Source organism: Dama dama, chromosome 20 (assembly GCF_033118175.1).
Source record: "Dama dama isolate Ldn47 chromosome 20, ASM3311817v1, whole genome shotgun sequence".
Lineage (NCBI taxonomy): Eukaryota > Metazoa > Chordata > Mammalia > Artiodactyla > Cervidae > Dama > Dama dama.
In genome coordinates, this window is record NC_083700.1 from 24,193,013 (window position 1) to 24,209,826 (window position 16,814).

Sequence of the window (16,814 nt, forward strand, 5' to 3'; positions counted from 1 at the left end):
AGTCTCCAAGAGGGCCCCTGATAATCCTTGGTAATCACACTCTTGGTATTAGAAAGAGATTTCTTATAAATGTTTGGCTCACATTATTACAGAGGCTGAGAAATCCCAGTATCTGCTGTCTGGAAGTTGGAAACCCAAGAAATCTGATGGCGGTGTTCTGAGACCTAGCGGGCCCACCGTGTAAGTCCCAGTCCTACGGACTCTGCTCAGTAGTCAGCAGAGAGAGAGAGAGAGTAAATTCTCCCTTCCTCCATCTTTTTGTTCTCTTTAGGTCCTCAGTGGATGGGATGGTGCCCACCCACGTTGTGCGGGAGGTAACCCGCTTTACTCAGCCAACTGATTTCAAACACCGATTATATCCAAAAACACCCTCGCAGACTCACCCACAAATAACGTTTAGCCCAACATCTGGGCACCTTGTGATCCAGTCAAGTTGACAGATAAAATTAACCATCACAGATCCTAAGTTTTGGAGTGGATTTCTATGCATCAATAGGTAACTGATACACATAGTCCTGAACCTTCCCTCAATCCTAGGTCATGCTGCAGAGTTAGAGATTCAGCCCTTTCATTCACAAAGAAGCTATTATTCTTCTTACAGTAAGGAAGGACAAAGAATTAAGAGCCCTTACTTAAGGCTGTATAACTGGAAAGGAGATTTATGGTGAAAATGAAGGAAATGATAAGTAATTCTTTTGTAGGATCATACATTTTGTGTATTCTATAGAATACACTGTCTAAGCAGACTCTTTTTCTTTCAGAAGATATGTGAAATTCATGAAAACTCTTCTTATTGAGACAACAATAAGTCTATGCATTTTATATTCAATATTTAGTTAGTGATTTCAAAGTCAAGATTTACACAGCAATGAGGCAAAAAGGTGTGGATTGGAATGTTACGGAGACTAAAAGGATGCCAAAATATGGTACTGCTTCTGTTTGTACACTGAGGTCACTTGTTCATGTTAGCATTTCTGTTATTGGCTCTACTTTCTCTGAGCAAACGTTGTATGATTAAATGTGGGTGTGCATGAGCACATACACAGTGGACAAAAGCCCCCCATTATGTGAACACATGTGCCCACTGTTCTGGGCAGTGAGCCCACTTTGCTCTTTGTTATTTGCACAGTGTCCCAGATTCTCTTTTGAAATGTGCGATTCACCCAATTTTATTAACCTAAATATGAAGCTATCTGATGCTTTTCGATAGACTCTCGCTCATGTCTAGGTATACCCTTTTGTTGTAAACAGGTCATTCGTTTCTCTGTGTTGACCTGCAGGCATTTTGCCATTTGAACTGAAAGCAAATCCTTGCAAGGTCAGAGTTTAGTAATGCAGGTTATTATTTTAAAACAGATGACACTTCACACTTGTTATGCTAATTTGGAGATGGAACCATGTTTGTCTAAGCTCTACCAAAGGCTTTTTGTTGCTTTTGTTTGCTTTGATTTTTTTTTTTTAAGGAAAAGCGGGTCAAGAATCATTAAAAGGAAAGAGATTTTAAAGCATATAAGATGAACAAAAATAATGACTCTGAGGCACATGAAACAAAAGTTTAGCACCTGCCAATTGAGCACCACTGCCACCATTTTATAACTGTGTGGTCTTGTCAAAATATTTAACCTTTCTTTAAAAAAAGCAGTGATAATAACAGCATCTTTCTCACAGAATTGTAGTGAGGATTAAACGAGATTATGCTTATACGTTAAGATATATATAATGCTGGTATGTAGCCAGTACTCAACAAACATTATTAATAACAAAATTATACATGTAGTAATGATAACAATGACAATGCCGCTGCCATAGATACCAGTGATCAAACATCTAAATCACAGAACGCTGTGTGGAACCTGTTTGAGATCCAGCACAAATCCCCTATACTCAAGAGGCTGCTCTGGCAAACAAGACTGAGAGCAAGTAACTAGAAGAGGCTGTGGTACCCTGAGGCAACCATTTCCCTGCCTGCTACATCTTCCCACCAAGAACTCGTCAACATATGCAACCCTCTGGGACAGGATTTTTTAATAATATACAAGGTCTTCTTCTCTTTATTTTCTTGGGCTCCAAAATCACTGCAGATGGTGACTGCAGCCATGAAATTAAAAGACACTTGCTCCTTGGAAGAAAAGCTATGACAAACCTAGACAACATATTAAAAAGCTGAGACATTACTTTGCTGACAAAGGTCTGTCTAGTCAATGTTATGGTTTTTCCAGTAGTCATGTATGGATGTGAGAGTTGGACTTTAAAGAACGCTGAGCACCAAAGAATTGATGCTTTTGAACTGTCGTGTTGGAGAAGATTCTTGAGAGTCCCTTAGAATGCAAGGAGATCAAACCAGTCAATCCTAATGGAAATCAATCCTGAATATTTATGAAGCATCATGGAGGGCTGATGCTGAAGCTGAAGCTCCAATACTCTGGCCACCTGATGTAAAGAGCTGACTCATTAGAAAAGACCCTGATGCTGGGAAAGACTGAAGACAGGAGGAGAAAGGAACAACAGAGGATGAGATAGTTGGATGGCATAACCAAATCAATGGACATGAGTTTGAGTAAGCTCTGGGAGATGGTGATAGATGGGGGAGCCTGGCATGCTGCAGTCCATGGGGTAGCAAAGAGTTGGACACAACTGAGCAACTGAACAACAACAAAGAGTCTCCCCTGTGGGCATGACCACCATCCTTTTGTCCCCCCACCTAACCACCACCACCCTCATGCTGATAGGGGATAAAACTTCAACTGAGGTTAAGCAAAAACCTCAACCAGAGGTTTCAAATACAGCTTAATTCAGAGACTCCAATAAGGGATTTTCCCTCCCCTCCTCTCAATTGTTTTCTGTGCTAGCTTTCTTCTCAGCGTCTGAAAAGTTTAGCAAGTTGTCTACCAGCAGTCCCAGGCCTACATTCTCCTTCAAGTTTCATCATCAGAAAGGCTGTGTTCTTTCAAGAGACTCCTGAAGAACCCCGTCTGGATTAACCTGAGTCAATGCCCATCCCCAAACTAATTCCTGAGACTATGGAGAATAAATTACTCTTTTTTAAAAGCTGACATTAAAATTTTTTTCTATTTAAAGACTTAATTTTTAGAGCAATTTTACTCTTTTTTGAAAGGCATGTAATACCTCACTTCTAAACTTCATTCTTTCCATCCAGTATACCAACAAATCCTGTTGGCTCTACCTCCAAAACATACTCTGAATTTGTTCACTTATCAGCTCCACTGCTGCTGCCATGACTTAAATCACCATTTTCTTATATCTGTCCATTTACTAGGATAGTTTTCAGCTCCCTTCCTGCTTCTACTGTTAGAAGCACTCTTTCACTCCTAAAGTCTGTATTGCAATAGCAGAGTGATATTTTAAAACATTTTCCAGATCATATAATGCTCCTGCTTCCTGGTTTCCCAATGTCCTTAGAATAAAATCAACTTCTTATTATGGCCTACAAGGTCTCATGTACCTAGCCCAGCCCACTTCATCTCCCTTATCTTCTTGCCACTCTCCTTTTTGTTTAACATGTTCCAGCTGCCCTGGTCTTCTTTGTGTTGCTCAAGCGTAACAAGCTTATTTCTACCTTAGGAGTTTTACAATTGCAGTTCTCCCATTGTCTGCCTCTTGGAGCTTCTCTGGTGGCTCAGTGATAAAGAATCTGCCTGCCAAGTTCGATCTCTGGGTTGGGGAGATCCTCTAGAGAAGGAAATGGTGACTCTGGTGTTATTGCCTGAAAAATCCCAGCGACAGAGGAGCCTGGTGGGTTACGGTCCAGGGATCACAAAGAGTCGGACTCTACTTAGCAACCAAACAACAACATCTGCCTCAGTTCCTTTCTAACCACTGGCTTAATTTTATTTTTCTTTTAAGTCTTATTATTATGAGAAATCACTTTATTTGTATATTTACTTGTTTACTGTCTATCTCCTCACCAGTCCTGATACAGTTTCATTAAACTTAAGCTTGTGAGGGTAAGAGCCTTTAACAGATAATCTTATTCTTCATTCTATTCTAGCATCTAGAATTATGCCTGACATTGAATATATAATTTTTTAAAAGATGAATGAACTAAATTTGGCTAAATTTAATTTCTAAAAAGACAGTACTGAAAGGGGAGACCTAGAGAATCAACAGAACAGTTGAAACTAAAAAAAAAAAAAAAAAAAAAAACAGGTTCAGAAGGGACAGAAGTAAGGGAAGCAGTAAGAACCCAGGTAGCAAGAAGAAACCAATTGGTCCCAACTATTTTTTCCACTCTTGTTTTGCTCCATGAAGACACGATGTTAATGTAGAGAGTTAGGTGGTACTATTGTGGGTCTCATTACCCTCATCTATCTAGAAGAGGGCAGAATGTTCCATCAAAACTTTAATAAAGCAATGGCAAAGAAGAGGTAATTCCCCAAAGGAAAATGTAGAGTTACTGTCCAAGGAAAGGAGGAATGAATAAATGTCTCCCCACCAAAAGATAAAAAAGTCAAAAAACAAAAAAGAAAGAAAAAGAGTAACAAATGTCTGCAATAATCCCTGATGAGATATCTTGTCACCTAGGAGACATCAACTTTACTCTCATGTAAGCTGATATATGCCTAAGAAATGCAAACAGATTTTAATATTAACCTAAGTCAGATAAAAGCAGAAAGATACATCTGTTTGAACATCTGTTCAAAATCATACAACACACTCAAAAGATATACTCTTAAATGTTTTCTCTCTTTTATGCTACAGAAAAATTTAGTGGTCAGGATATAGTTCTGTAAGGCGTCTCCTTCCGGATGTCCCACATGAAAGCAATTCATTTCCCTGATATCTACTTTTCATACCATATTATCCCTCAGTACATGACATTAGTAATCATTCCATAGTTGACCTAGAAATTTAAGAGTAATTCTTGTTTCCTTTCTCTTCTTCATTTCCCATACTTCATTGATTAACAAGCGCCATCAACCCTACCTCAGAAATCCTCAAATGTATCCCTTCTTCACTGTTCCTGCTATCACTAAGCTCAGAGCTCATAACCTCAGACCCCAAACCATTCATAACATCTTCTTTGTTATCCCATCTTTTCAGTCAACCCACTTCACCTCACCTCCCATACAACTGTCACACCTATAGTTCTAAAACAAAGATCTACATACATCAGTGTCCTGCTTTAAAACATTCTATAGCTCCATACTGCTTAACAAAAACAAAAACTCAACCACCTTTCGTCTTGGTTGGAGTGACAGAACACAATTTATTTTTCATTTGTTTAATTCAGTGGTTCTCTAAACTTGCTGTACACGCGTGCTTTTGTACATGAGGTTAGGACTTTAGTCTGAAAGAGTCTGATTTAATTGGTCTAGAGTGGAGCCTGTACCTCAGTTTTTTTTAAACCTCCCTAGATAATTCAAATGTGTAGCCAGGGTTGAAAAATGCAATTAAAAGATAACTAGAAAGACAGTTTTACTTCCAAACAGCATGAAGTAACAGTGCACATGTTTATTACCACACAACTCTGACGGGAATAACTGAAAACCTGGACAAAATATATGAAAGAAAGATTTTCAGACACTGGATATTAGTCAACACAGATAGTGATCCCAGAGAATAGATAAACCAAAGAAGTGAAGCACACAATTGCCCTAGTTTACTTCTTAGAGAAAGTTTATAGTTGGTAATGATAAGAGAGGGAATCAAGGCAGAGCCTAGTCATCTCCCTAAGTTGAAGTAAAGCTAGGAATTTGGGAAGGCCAACATAGCAAATGTGGAATAGCCAAAATGGCCAAATGTGGAACAACCCAGATGGCCATCAGCGAATCAATGGATAAATAGAATATGATACATACATATAATGGGATATTATTCAGCCTTAAAAAAGAACAGAGTTCTGACACATGCTGCTACCTCACAGATGAAGCTTGAAGACATTATGCTAATAATTTTCCTTAGAAGTTCATCAAACATTTAAGGAAGAAATAATGCCAATTCTCCACAAACTCTCCCCCAAAAATTGAAGAAGAGGGACTACTTCCCAACTCATTTTATGAGGAAAAAATTATCCTTATACGAAATCCAGACAACGTGAAGAATACAAACCAACATCCCTCCTGAATACAGATGCAAAAATCCTTAACAAAATTTTAGCATCTCCAATCCAACAATATAGAAAGGATAATATATCATGACTAAGTGGCATTTATTCCAGGATCTCAATGTTAATTTTAACATTCTTTAAAGAATCAATGTAATTATCATATTAATCAAAAAGAAAAATTACATAGCATCTCATTCAGATGTAAAATCAAACATCCATTCCTAGTGAAAACTCTCACAAAATTATGAATGGAAGGGGACTTCCTCAATCTGGTGAAAAGTACCTATGAAAAATGTATAGGAGACATTATACTTAATGGTAAAAGAGTGAATGCCTTCTTCTTAAGATCAGGAACAAGGCAAAGTATGTTTGCTTTTACTATTTCAATTCAACTTTGTGCTAGAGGTGCTAGCTAGTGCAATAAGGCAAAATAAATAAATATATAAAAGACATAGAGATTGGAAAGAAAGAAATAAAATTCTCTCCTTCCCTCCCTCTTCCTCTCTTTGTGTGGATGACATAATTCTTATGTATAAAATTCTACAGAATCTACAAAAGAAAAATCTACTAGAACTAAACAATGAATTTAGCAAAGCTACTGGATTTAAGAATCTCACATGCTAGTAAAGTAATGCTCAAAATTCTCCAAGCCAAGCTTCAGCAATACGTGAACCGTGAACTTCCAGATGTTCAAGCTAGTTTTAGAAAAGGTAGAGGAACCAGAGATCAAATTGCCAACATCCGCTGGATCATTGAAAAAGCAAGAGAGTTCCAGAAAAACATCTATTTCTGCTTTATTGACTATGCCACAGCCTTTGACTGTGTGGATCACAATAAACTGTGGAAAATTCTGAAAGAGATGGGAATACCAGACCACCTGAACTGCCTCTTGAGAAACCTATATGCAGGTCAGGAAGCAACAGTTAGAACTGGACATGGACCAACAGATTGGTTCCAAATAGGAAAAGGAGTATGTCAAGGCTGTATATTGTCACCCTGTTTATTTAACTTATATGCAGAGTACATCATGAGAAATGCTGGGCTGGAAGAAGCACAAGCTGGAATCAAGATTGCCTGGGGAAATCTCAATAACCTCAGATATGCAGATGACACCACCCTTATGGCAGAAAGTGAAGAGGAACTAAAAAAGCCTCTTGATGAAAGTGAAAGAGGAGAGTGAAGAAGCTGGCTTAAAGCTCAACATTCAGAAAACTAAGATCATGGCATCTGGTCACATCACTTAATGGGAAATAGATGGGAAAACAGTGGAAGCAGTGTCAGACTTTATTTTTTTGGGCTCCAAAATCACTGCAGATGGTCATTGCAGTCATGAAATTAAAAGACGCTTACTCCTTGGAAGGAAAGTTATGACCAACCTGGATAGCATATTAAAAAGCAGAGACATTACTTTGCCAACAAAGGTCCATCTGGTCAAGGCTATGGTTTTTCCCGTGGTCATGTATGGATGTGAGAGTTGGACTATGAGGAAAGCTGAGCGCTGAAAAATTGATGCTTTTGAACTGTGGTGTTGGAGAAGACTCTTGAGAGTCCCTTGGACTGCAAGGAGATCCAACCAGTCCATCCTAAAGGAGATCAGTCCTGGGTGTTCATTGGAAGGACTGATGCTGAAGCTGAAACTCGAATACTTTGGCCACCTCATGTGAAGAGTTGACTCATTAGAAAAGACCCTGATGCTAGGAGGGATTGGGGGCAGGAGGAGAAGGGGACGACAGAGGATGAGATGGCTGGATGGCATCACCGACTCGATGGACATGAGTCTGAGTAAATTCCGGGAGTTGGTGATGGACAGGGAGGCCTGGCATGCTGTGATTCCTGGGGTCGCAAAGAGTTGGACACGACCGAGCGACTGAACTGAACTGAAGTGAACAGGATTTAAGATCAGTATACAAAAATCAATATAGGGCTTCCCTGATGGCTCAGTGCTAAGAATCTGCCTCTGCCTGCCAATGCAGGAGACATGGTCCAGGAAGATTCCACATGCCATGGAGCAACTAAGCCCATGCCCCACAACAATTGAGCCGGTGCTCTAGAGCTCGGGAGCTGCAACCACTGAACCCACAAGCCACAGCTACTGAAGCCCAGGAGCCCTAGAGCCTGTGCTCTGCAACAAGAGATGCCAACCCAGTGAGTGTTAGAACTGTTCTGTGCAATGTAGGATGTCAACCAGTATTCCTGACTTCTATTTACTAAATGCCAGAATCACCTTTGCTGTAGTTAGGATAATCAAAAATGTGTCCAGATACTGTCAAATGTCCTTTGTGAGGCATAACTGTCCCTGTTTGAGAACCACTGACCTAAATAAATGAAGAGATATACCATGTTATGGATCAGAAGACTCAATATTGTTAAAAATATCAATTCTCCCCAAATTAATATATAAACTTCAGTACAATCCCGTTCAAATTCCCAGAAACTGTTTATCTGTATTGACAATTGGAATCTAAAATGTATATGGGAATGCAAAGAACCTAGAACAGTCAAACAATTTTGAATAAGAAGAATGAAATTGGAGAGTTTGCACTATGTTATTTCAAGACTTACAAAACTATAGTAATCAAGATATTAATAGTAGAGTATTGCCCAAAAGATGGACAAATAGATAAATGGAATAGAATAGAAAAATCAGATATAGTCACATGTACATGGAAAAAGTGGAAACAGTGACAGACTATTTTCTTGGGCTCCAAAATCACTGTGGACAATGACTATGCCATGAAATTAAAAGACACTTGCTTCTTGGAAGTAAAGCTATGACAAACCTAGACAGAATATTGAAAAGCAGAGATATCACTTTGCCAACAAAGGTCCATCTAGTCAAAACTGGTTTTTCCAGTAGTCATGTACAGGTCTAAGAGTTGGACCATAAATAAGGTTGAGCACTGAAGAATTGATGCTTTTGAACTGTGGTGCTGAAGAAGACTCTTGAGAGTCCCTTGGATTGCAAGGAGATCCAACCAGTCAATCCTAAGGGAAACCAACCCTGAGTATTCATTGGAAGAATTGATGCTGAGGCTGAAGCTCCAATACTTTGGCCACCTGATGGAAAGAGCTGACTCACTGAAAAAGACCCTGATGCTGGGAAAGACTGAGGGCAGGAGGAGAAGCGGGCAACAGAGGATGAGATGGTTGGATGGCATCACTGACTCAATGGACATGAATTTGAGCAAACTCCAGGAGATAGTGAAGGACAGGGAAGCTTGGTGTGCTGCAGTTCATGGGGTCACAGAGTTGGACAGGTCTTAATGACTGAACAACAAATACATGGTCAATTGTTCAGTAAAAGTATCAAGGCAATTTAATGGAGAAAGGATAGATTTCTTAACAAACAGTGCTGAAAGAACACTATATGCAAAAAATGAACCTTGATCAAAATCTTGTACTATATACAGAAGTTAACTCAAAATGAATCATAGACCTAAATGTAAAACATGAAACTATGCAACTCCTAGAAGAAAACATAGGAGAAGATTTTTGTGACCTTGGGTTAAGTAATGGTTTCTTAGGTATATTAATAACATTAAAAGCAAAATCTTCAAAGAAAAATGTGACAGTCTGGACTTACGTTAGTAAAATTTTTAAAACTTTTGGCCTTCAAAAGACACTGTTACTACACTCTCCGACATAAATCACAGCAAGATCCTCTATGACCCACCTCCCAGAATATTGGAAATAAAAGCAAAACTAAACAAATGGGACCTAATGAAACTTAAAAGCTTTTGCACTACAAAGGAAACTATAAGTAAGGTGAAAAGACAGCCCTCAGATTGGGAGAAAATAATAGCAAATGAAGAAACAGACAAAGGATTAATCTCAAAAATATACAAGCAACTCCTGCAGCTCAATTCCAGAAAAATAAATGACCCAATCAAAAAATGGGCCAAAGAACTAAACAGACATTTCTCCAAAGAAGACATACAGATGGCTAACAAACACATGAAAAGATGCTCAACATCACTCATTATCAGAGAAATGCAAATCAAAACCACAATGAGGTACCATTACACGCCAGTCAGGATGGCTGCTATCCAAAAGTCTACAAGCAATAAATGCTGGAGAGGGTGTGGAGAAAAGGGAACCCTCTTACACTGTTGGTGGGAATGCAAACTAGTACAGCCGCTATGGAAAACAGTGTGGAGATTTCTTAAAAAACTGGAAATAGAACTGCCATATGACCCAGCAATCCCACTTCTGGGCATACACACTGAGGAAACCAGATCTGAAAGAGACACGTGCACCCCAATGTTCATTGCAGCACTGTTTATAATAGCCAGGACATGGAAGCAACCTAGATGCCCATCAGCAGATGAATGGATAAGGAAGCTGTGGTACATATACACCATGGAATATTACTCAGCCATTAAAAAGAATTCATTTGAACCAGTCCTAATGAGATGGATGAAGCTGGAGCCCATTATACAGAGTGAAGTAAGCCAGAAAGATAAAGAACATTACAGCATACTAACACATATATATGGAATTTAGAAAGATGGTAACAATAACCCTATATGCAAAACAGAAAAAGAGACACAGAAATACAGAACAGACTTTTGAACTCTGTGGGAGAATGTGAGGGTGGGATATTTCAAAAGAACAGCATGTATACTATCTATGGTGAAACAGATCACCAGCCCAGGTGGGATGCATGAGACAAGTGCTCTGGCCTGGTGCACTGGGAAGACCCAGAGGAATCGGGTGGAGAGGGAGGTGGGAGCGGGGATCAGGATGGGGAATACATGTAAATCCATGGCTGATTCATATCAATGTATGACAAAACCCACTGAAATGTTGTGAAGTGATTGGCCTCCAACTAATAAAAAAAATAAAAATTAAAAAAAAAAAAAAAGACACTGTTACTAAAATGAAAAGACAAACTTTATATTGGGAGAAAATATTCACAAGGTACATATATAATAAAACTTGTATTTAGAATAGAGAACTCAAATTTTACAATAAAAAAGCAAACAACTCCATTAAAATGGTCAAAAAATTTCAACAAACACTTCATAAAAATATACAGATAATAATAAAGCACATGAAAAGATGTTTAACATTGGTAGTCAATGGGAAATGCAGATGTAAGATACTATTTCACATTTACTAGAATGGCCATGATAAATAAGACAGTAACAAATGTTGGCAAGGATGTGGAGAAATAGGGACCTTCATACATCTCTGCTGGGAATGTAAAAGGTAAAATACCTTTGACACAGAATTTTGCAATTTCCTAAAAAGTTAAACATATACCTACTGTTCTACTCCTAGAAATTCATCCAAGAGAAATGTAAGCATATGCACACACAAAGACTAGTACACAAGTGTTCATAGCAGCTTCATTCGTAATAGCCACATTACACATTCATAATAGCCAACAGTTAGTGAATCAATAAACTGTGCCATATCCATACAATGGAATACTTCTCAGCAATGAAAGAAAGTGAATGATTACTACCTACAACAGCATGGATAAATCTTAAAATAACTATGAGTTAAGTAATAAGCGTGTGAAAGAAGCCAGGCAAAAACAAAGAATACATACTGTATAATCCCACTTATATAAAATTATGGAAAATGAAACTATCATGTAGTGACAAAAGGAACAGTGGTTTCCTGTGTGTTAGTGGTGCAGGAGGTTACAGAAGGTAGGGATTATAAGAGGGCAAAAGAAAACTTTTTAGGATGATGGACATGTAATGCTTTCACAAATATATACATACATATATATTTCACAAATATATACCTACATAAATATATATAAACTTTTCAGATTGTACATTTTAAATTTGCCCAGTTTATTCTATGTCAATTATATCTCAATAAAGCAGTAAAAAAATAACAGAGAGATGGCTAAAGAGACATAGTGACTGATGTTTGATGTTAGAAATGCACTGATCTTTCTCTGACATCATCCCTCACCCTTAATTCTGACACCTGTCTGCTGGTTCCAGGCTATCCATCTAGAATGTGCAATCTGCTAGGCTTCAAAAGTGCACATTATAGATTATTAAACATAGTTCCTTCACTGTACAGCAGAAATTAACACAAGATTGTAAATCAAATATGCTTCAATAAAATTTTTTAAAAGGAGGCAAAAACAAGTACACATTGAAGCGCATTACCATCAGCTGGCAACTCACTTAATTCTTCTTTTTTAAATAGTTGTGTACTTGCAAGAGGGTCATCTCTGAATTAAATCATCATAGAAAAGTTCTGTTCTGTACATCTGTGTCTCTTTTTCTGTTTTGCATGTAGGGTTATCGTTACCATCTTTTTAAATTCCATATATATGCGTTAGTATACTGTATTGGTCTTTATCTTTCTGGCTTACTTCACTCTGTATAATGGGCTCCAGTTTCATCCATCTCATTAGAACTGATTCAAATGAATTCTTTTTAATGGCTGAGTAATATTCCATTGTGTATATGTACCATAGCTTCCTTATCCATTCGTCTGCTGATGGGCATTTAGGTTGCTTCCATGTCCTGGCTATTATAAACAGTGCTGCGATGAACACTGGGGTGCACGTGTCTCTTTGGGACTCTGTGGGAGAAGGCGAGGGTGGGATGTTCTGAGAGAATAGCATTGAAACAAGTATACTATCAAGGGTGAAACAGATCACCAGCCCAGGTTGGATGCATGAGACAAGTGCTCAGGGCTGGTGCATTGGGAAGACCCAGAGGGATGGGATGGGGAGGGAGGCAGGAGCAGGGATTCTGCTGTTGTGTAAATCCATGGCTGATTCATGTCAATGTATGGCAAAAACCACTACAATACTGTAAAGTAATTAGCCTCCAACTAATAAAAATAAATGGGAAAAAAAAAGAAAAGTTCTAGCACAGCATGGGTCTCACCTGAAGAGACCATGAATGTATTCCCAAGGCCATATATTTGCTTATATCCCTCTGCTAAAATTTACTTCCCACCCAGCTCTGGCTTCCTTATCTTGCTAGGCTAGAAAAAGTTCATCTCCTGTGTGTGTGTGTGTGAAGACCTCTCTAATTCTCTGCCTCTTAGCATTGTATCCAGTTGCCATTAACCACATGGTTCATATTACCAGCTTATAGGGGCTTTAGCAACGTCTCCCAACCACATTTCCCTATCCCCATGATGACTTTTTTTTTTTCCCATGATGACTTTTACCTAAGCAAAATCACCTTGCCATTTGGAATTTAAACTTGACAGTGAAGACAAACTGGTTCAGGGCAGAAATGTGCAGGCACTTGAAATAAATATAAAGATTCCCAAACCAAACAAACTATTACCTGAAAATATTAGCATGTCAGAGAAAAAAAGAAGGTCCAAATGAGAAGACAGGTTGATCCTTAATGACACTCACCATCCAGGGAAGAAAGAACCCATTTGTATCCTCTGATACTCTGTTCGAAGGTATTTTTCCTTAATTTAGAATCCACTGATTAGTTCTCCTGATTCTAAATTTGGGTTTCCCAGGTGGCTCAGTGGTAAAGAATCCACCTGCCAATGCAGGAGAAACAGGAGACTCAGGTTTGATTTCTGGGCCAGGAGGATCCCTTGGAGCATGAAATAGCAACCCACTCCAGTATTCTTGCCTAAAAACTCCCATGGATGGAGGAGCCTGGAGGGCTATAGTCCATAGGGTTGCAAAGAGTCAGACGTAACTGAGCACACACACACAACAGCAATTCTAAATCCAAGTTTCACAAACAACCTTTTAATTACAATTTCGCTTCCAAATACAGCAAGTATGCCAAGAGAACCCACTGACATAAAAAGAGGATCTAGTTCCCTAAGATGACTCCTCATTGTAAATTAGTAACTTGCCATCCTGGCTTTATATAGTAGCCATGTGAATTTAATAATCAGTCTGAGAAACAGACTCAACAACTAAAGCACAGTTTGCACAATAATGCCACCTTGCATGATCTCTTGGGACAGAGTCAGTTTTCCTTGGAGAGATGTTTGCATTTATTTATTTATTTTCCATAGTCCATCTTACTATTATAACACTTATTCCACACTGTAGTTACATAGGTAAGCAGAGTTTAGAACTATAGGTTCTCGACTACCTGAGGGTAGTTTGCATCCAATTTTGTACTGACCTCCACCATCATTGCTTGATTTAAAAACACTGAATTAAAATGAGCTGCTTTCATACATACAATGGACTATTACTCAGCCATAAAAAGGAGTGCATTTGAGTTAGTTCTAATGAGGGGGCTGAATCTAGAGCCTGTTACATAGTGTTAAGTAAGTCAGAAAGAGAAAAACAAATGTATACTAATGCTTATATATGGAATCTAGAAAGATGGTACCGATGAGTCTATTTGTAGGGCAGCAATGGAGACACAGACATAGAGAACAGACCTGTGGTCACAGTGAGGGAAGGAGAGAATGGGATGAATCGAGACAGTAGCATTGAAACATATCCATTACCATATGTAAAATTAGGTAGCCAGTGGAAATTTGCTGTACAGTAGAGCTCAAATCACTTGCTCTGTGACAACTAGAGGGGTGGAATGGGGTGGGGGGTGGGAGGGAGTTCAAGAGGGAGGGAACATACATATATCTATGGCTGATTCATGTTGATGTAGTGCAAAAACCAACAAAGTATTGTAAAGCAATTATCCTCCAATTAAAAAGAAATTAAAATATAAAAAAATGAGCTGCTCTCTTACATTTTTAGTTGATCAGGAGTTAGAAAACTGGATACCAAAGATACTTTCTCCTCTAAGTGCAAGCCTCTAATACTCATAAACTTAGAGATAGGTATGTTTTTAAAAGTATGCTGCACATTCCTGGAGATCCAATTTTTAAATGAGGTCACAGTAGCATCAACCTCAGTGAAGTTTCTGACTTCAGGGCATTCCTGAAATGTTTAAAAACATTTCAAGGCTCATTATCACATCAACTAAGATGAATGTAGAGATCTGTCAGATGAATAATTATTAAGGGAATAACAAAAGCATATTTGTCTATTTTAACAATTAAGTCACAATTTAGAGAACCTAATTCTAACAAATTTTTTGCTGCCAAAGACAGAAAAATCACATGTTTATGATACAGTCATGACTCATTTAAAATTTTGCAATGGCAATGCTTCTTTTGATGAAAAGTGTTCACTCTAGCATATATAAAATAGTAAAGAAGAATTTAAAATTTAAATATATTCAGATTAATTTTTGGGGGGGCTTTAAACAAATTTCCAAAGTGTTGTTGAAAAATATTCAACACACCATTGATAGAACATGTTTAAAAAGTAATTATATTTGGGCTAAAATTTCACTTTATAAAGAATAAATAATGACTACTTCTTGCCTGCTTCCATCTTTCAAGGCAGTAATTTATCTTGGATTTCTTCATAATTGTGATTCCTTTAAGCGCTGTTAACTGAATAGCCTGACTCAGTTTTCTCAAATGAACAATGAACAGTGTGATGAATAAACACAATTAAGGGTCTGAATAAATTGTTTCCTCGTTCACAAATACAACACAGTCTTGAACACAAAATACAGATCCTATTAATATGCAGATCTGTAACTAATACTCAAAAGACCCAAATTCTGATTTCATGCATAGGAAACAGGCCTACAGAAATGAATTTTTTTTTTTCAGATCCCCCGTTAGTTAATGGCAGCCTCCATGCTGAAATCAATATTGCCCTGTAGTTTGATTTATGAGTACTAGCTTCCCATTAAAGGATAAGCTAAAGATGCTTCAACAGGGAGAGATTTATTTCAAGAAGTCAGCAGCACAATCTGTCTCTTGTCCAAAAAAAAAAATTATACGGCAGATTTTCATCCTGCTGCTGCTAAGAAAATTTGGGCCTAATGGGTCGGGTCTTCCAACGGAAGTGACTGGGTTTAGGTGGGGCTCGTCCTGCTAGGCATCATCCAGCCAGCCAACAAGCAGGGCCCCAGCTCTTCAGGGAAAGAGAGCCTAGGAAGAAGGAACCATCACTACCCCACCCTGTATGCTGTCTGTATCTAAGATGGGGCGGGGAGGGTCGGGGTGGTGGGGGACAGGTATAAGATAAGACAGTGCTTTCAACTGTACCCCCACATGCATTTCCTGGTCCTTTATCTTCTTTTAGCATCCCTAGTGCTTTCAGCCTGGCATGGCCTTCTGAATCCTGTGTTCATCTCTTGTTTAACTTGACCCAGCAGGCACGGCCCTCAATCTCATCTCCGCCTGCAGAGCCCTCGACTACACGTTAAGCAAAGACCTTGGGGTAAAGACTGAGTTTCCTAAGCTTTAGTCCCGAGCCAATCCAGCGCCACACCTGTATTTCCCTACTGTCTCGCCCCCTCCGCCCCGGCCACCAGCCCCATCACCCCCCAGTCCCCAGCCGTGCCCTTCAACCTTCTCCAACCTAATGTCACTCTGTGTCAACCCCTCCGAAGCGCCCGGGTCTCCAGCCCTGATTCCCAGGCCCGAAGGCGGTTCCCCTAAACCAGCGCTTCGGGCGCCGCCACTGCCGGCGCAGTCTGCAGCCTCCCGGGCTCCCGCGGTGCGCTCACCTCATCCAGGGTGCGGCTGCCGCGGCTGCCTCTTCCTCCTCGGCCGCTGCTGCCCAGCTCCCGGCCGGCTCGGGATGCCGTCGTTCCCGGCCGGGAGACTGCCGCGAGGACGGCGGTGTTCGCGCCGCGTCCCTGGACCAGTAGGGCGCGTGGTGCGCCCGGCGGACCGCGCGGCAGCAGCAGCCGCAGTCGCAGCGGCGGCGGCAGCAGGACCCGCTGTCAGTCCTCTTCAT

General features: G+C 39.5%; 1 protein-coding gene across 3 annotated transcripts in view; it reads right to left on the reverse strand.

The window, feature by feature from the left end:
* PDE4DIP (phosphodiesterase 4D interacting protein) overlaps positions 1–16,814 on the reverse strand; it is a 243,942-nt gene extending 227,128 nt beyond the window's left edge. For all 3 annotated transcript variants that reach the window (XM_061121024.1, XM_061121023.1, XM_061121025.1), the window contains exon 1: positions 16,582–16,814. In XM_061121024.1, the coding sequence (XP_060977007.1) occupies positions 16,582–16,814 (233 nt within the window). The remainder of the gene's footprint in view (positions 1–16,581) is intronic.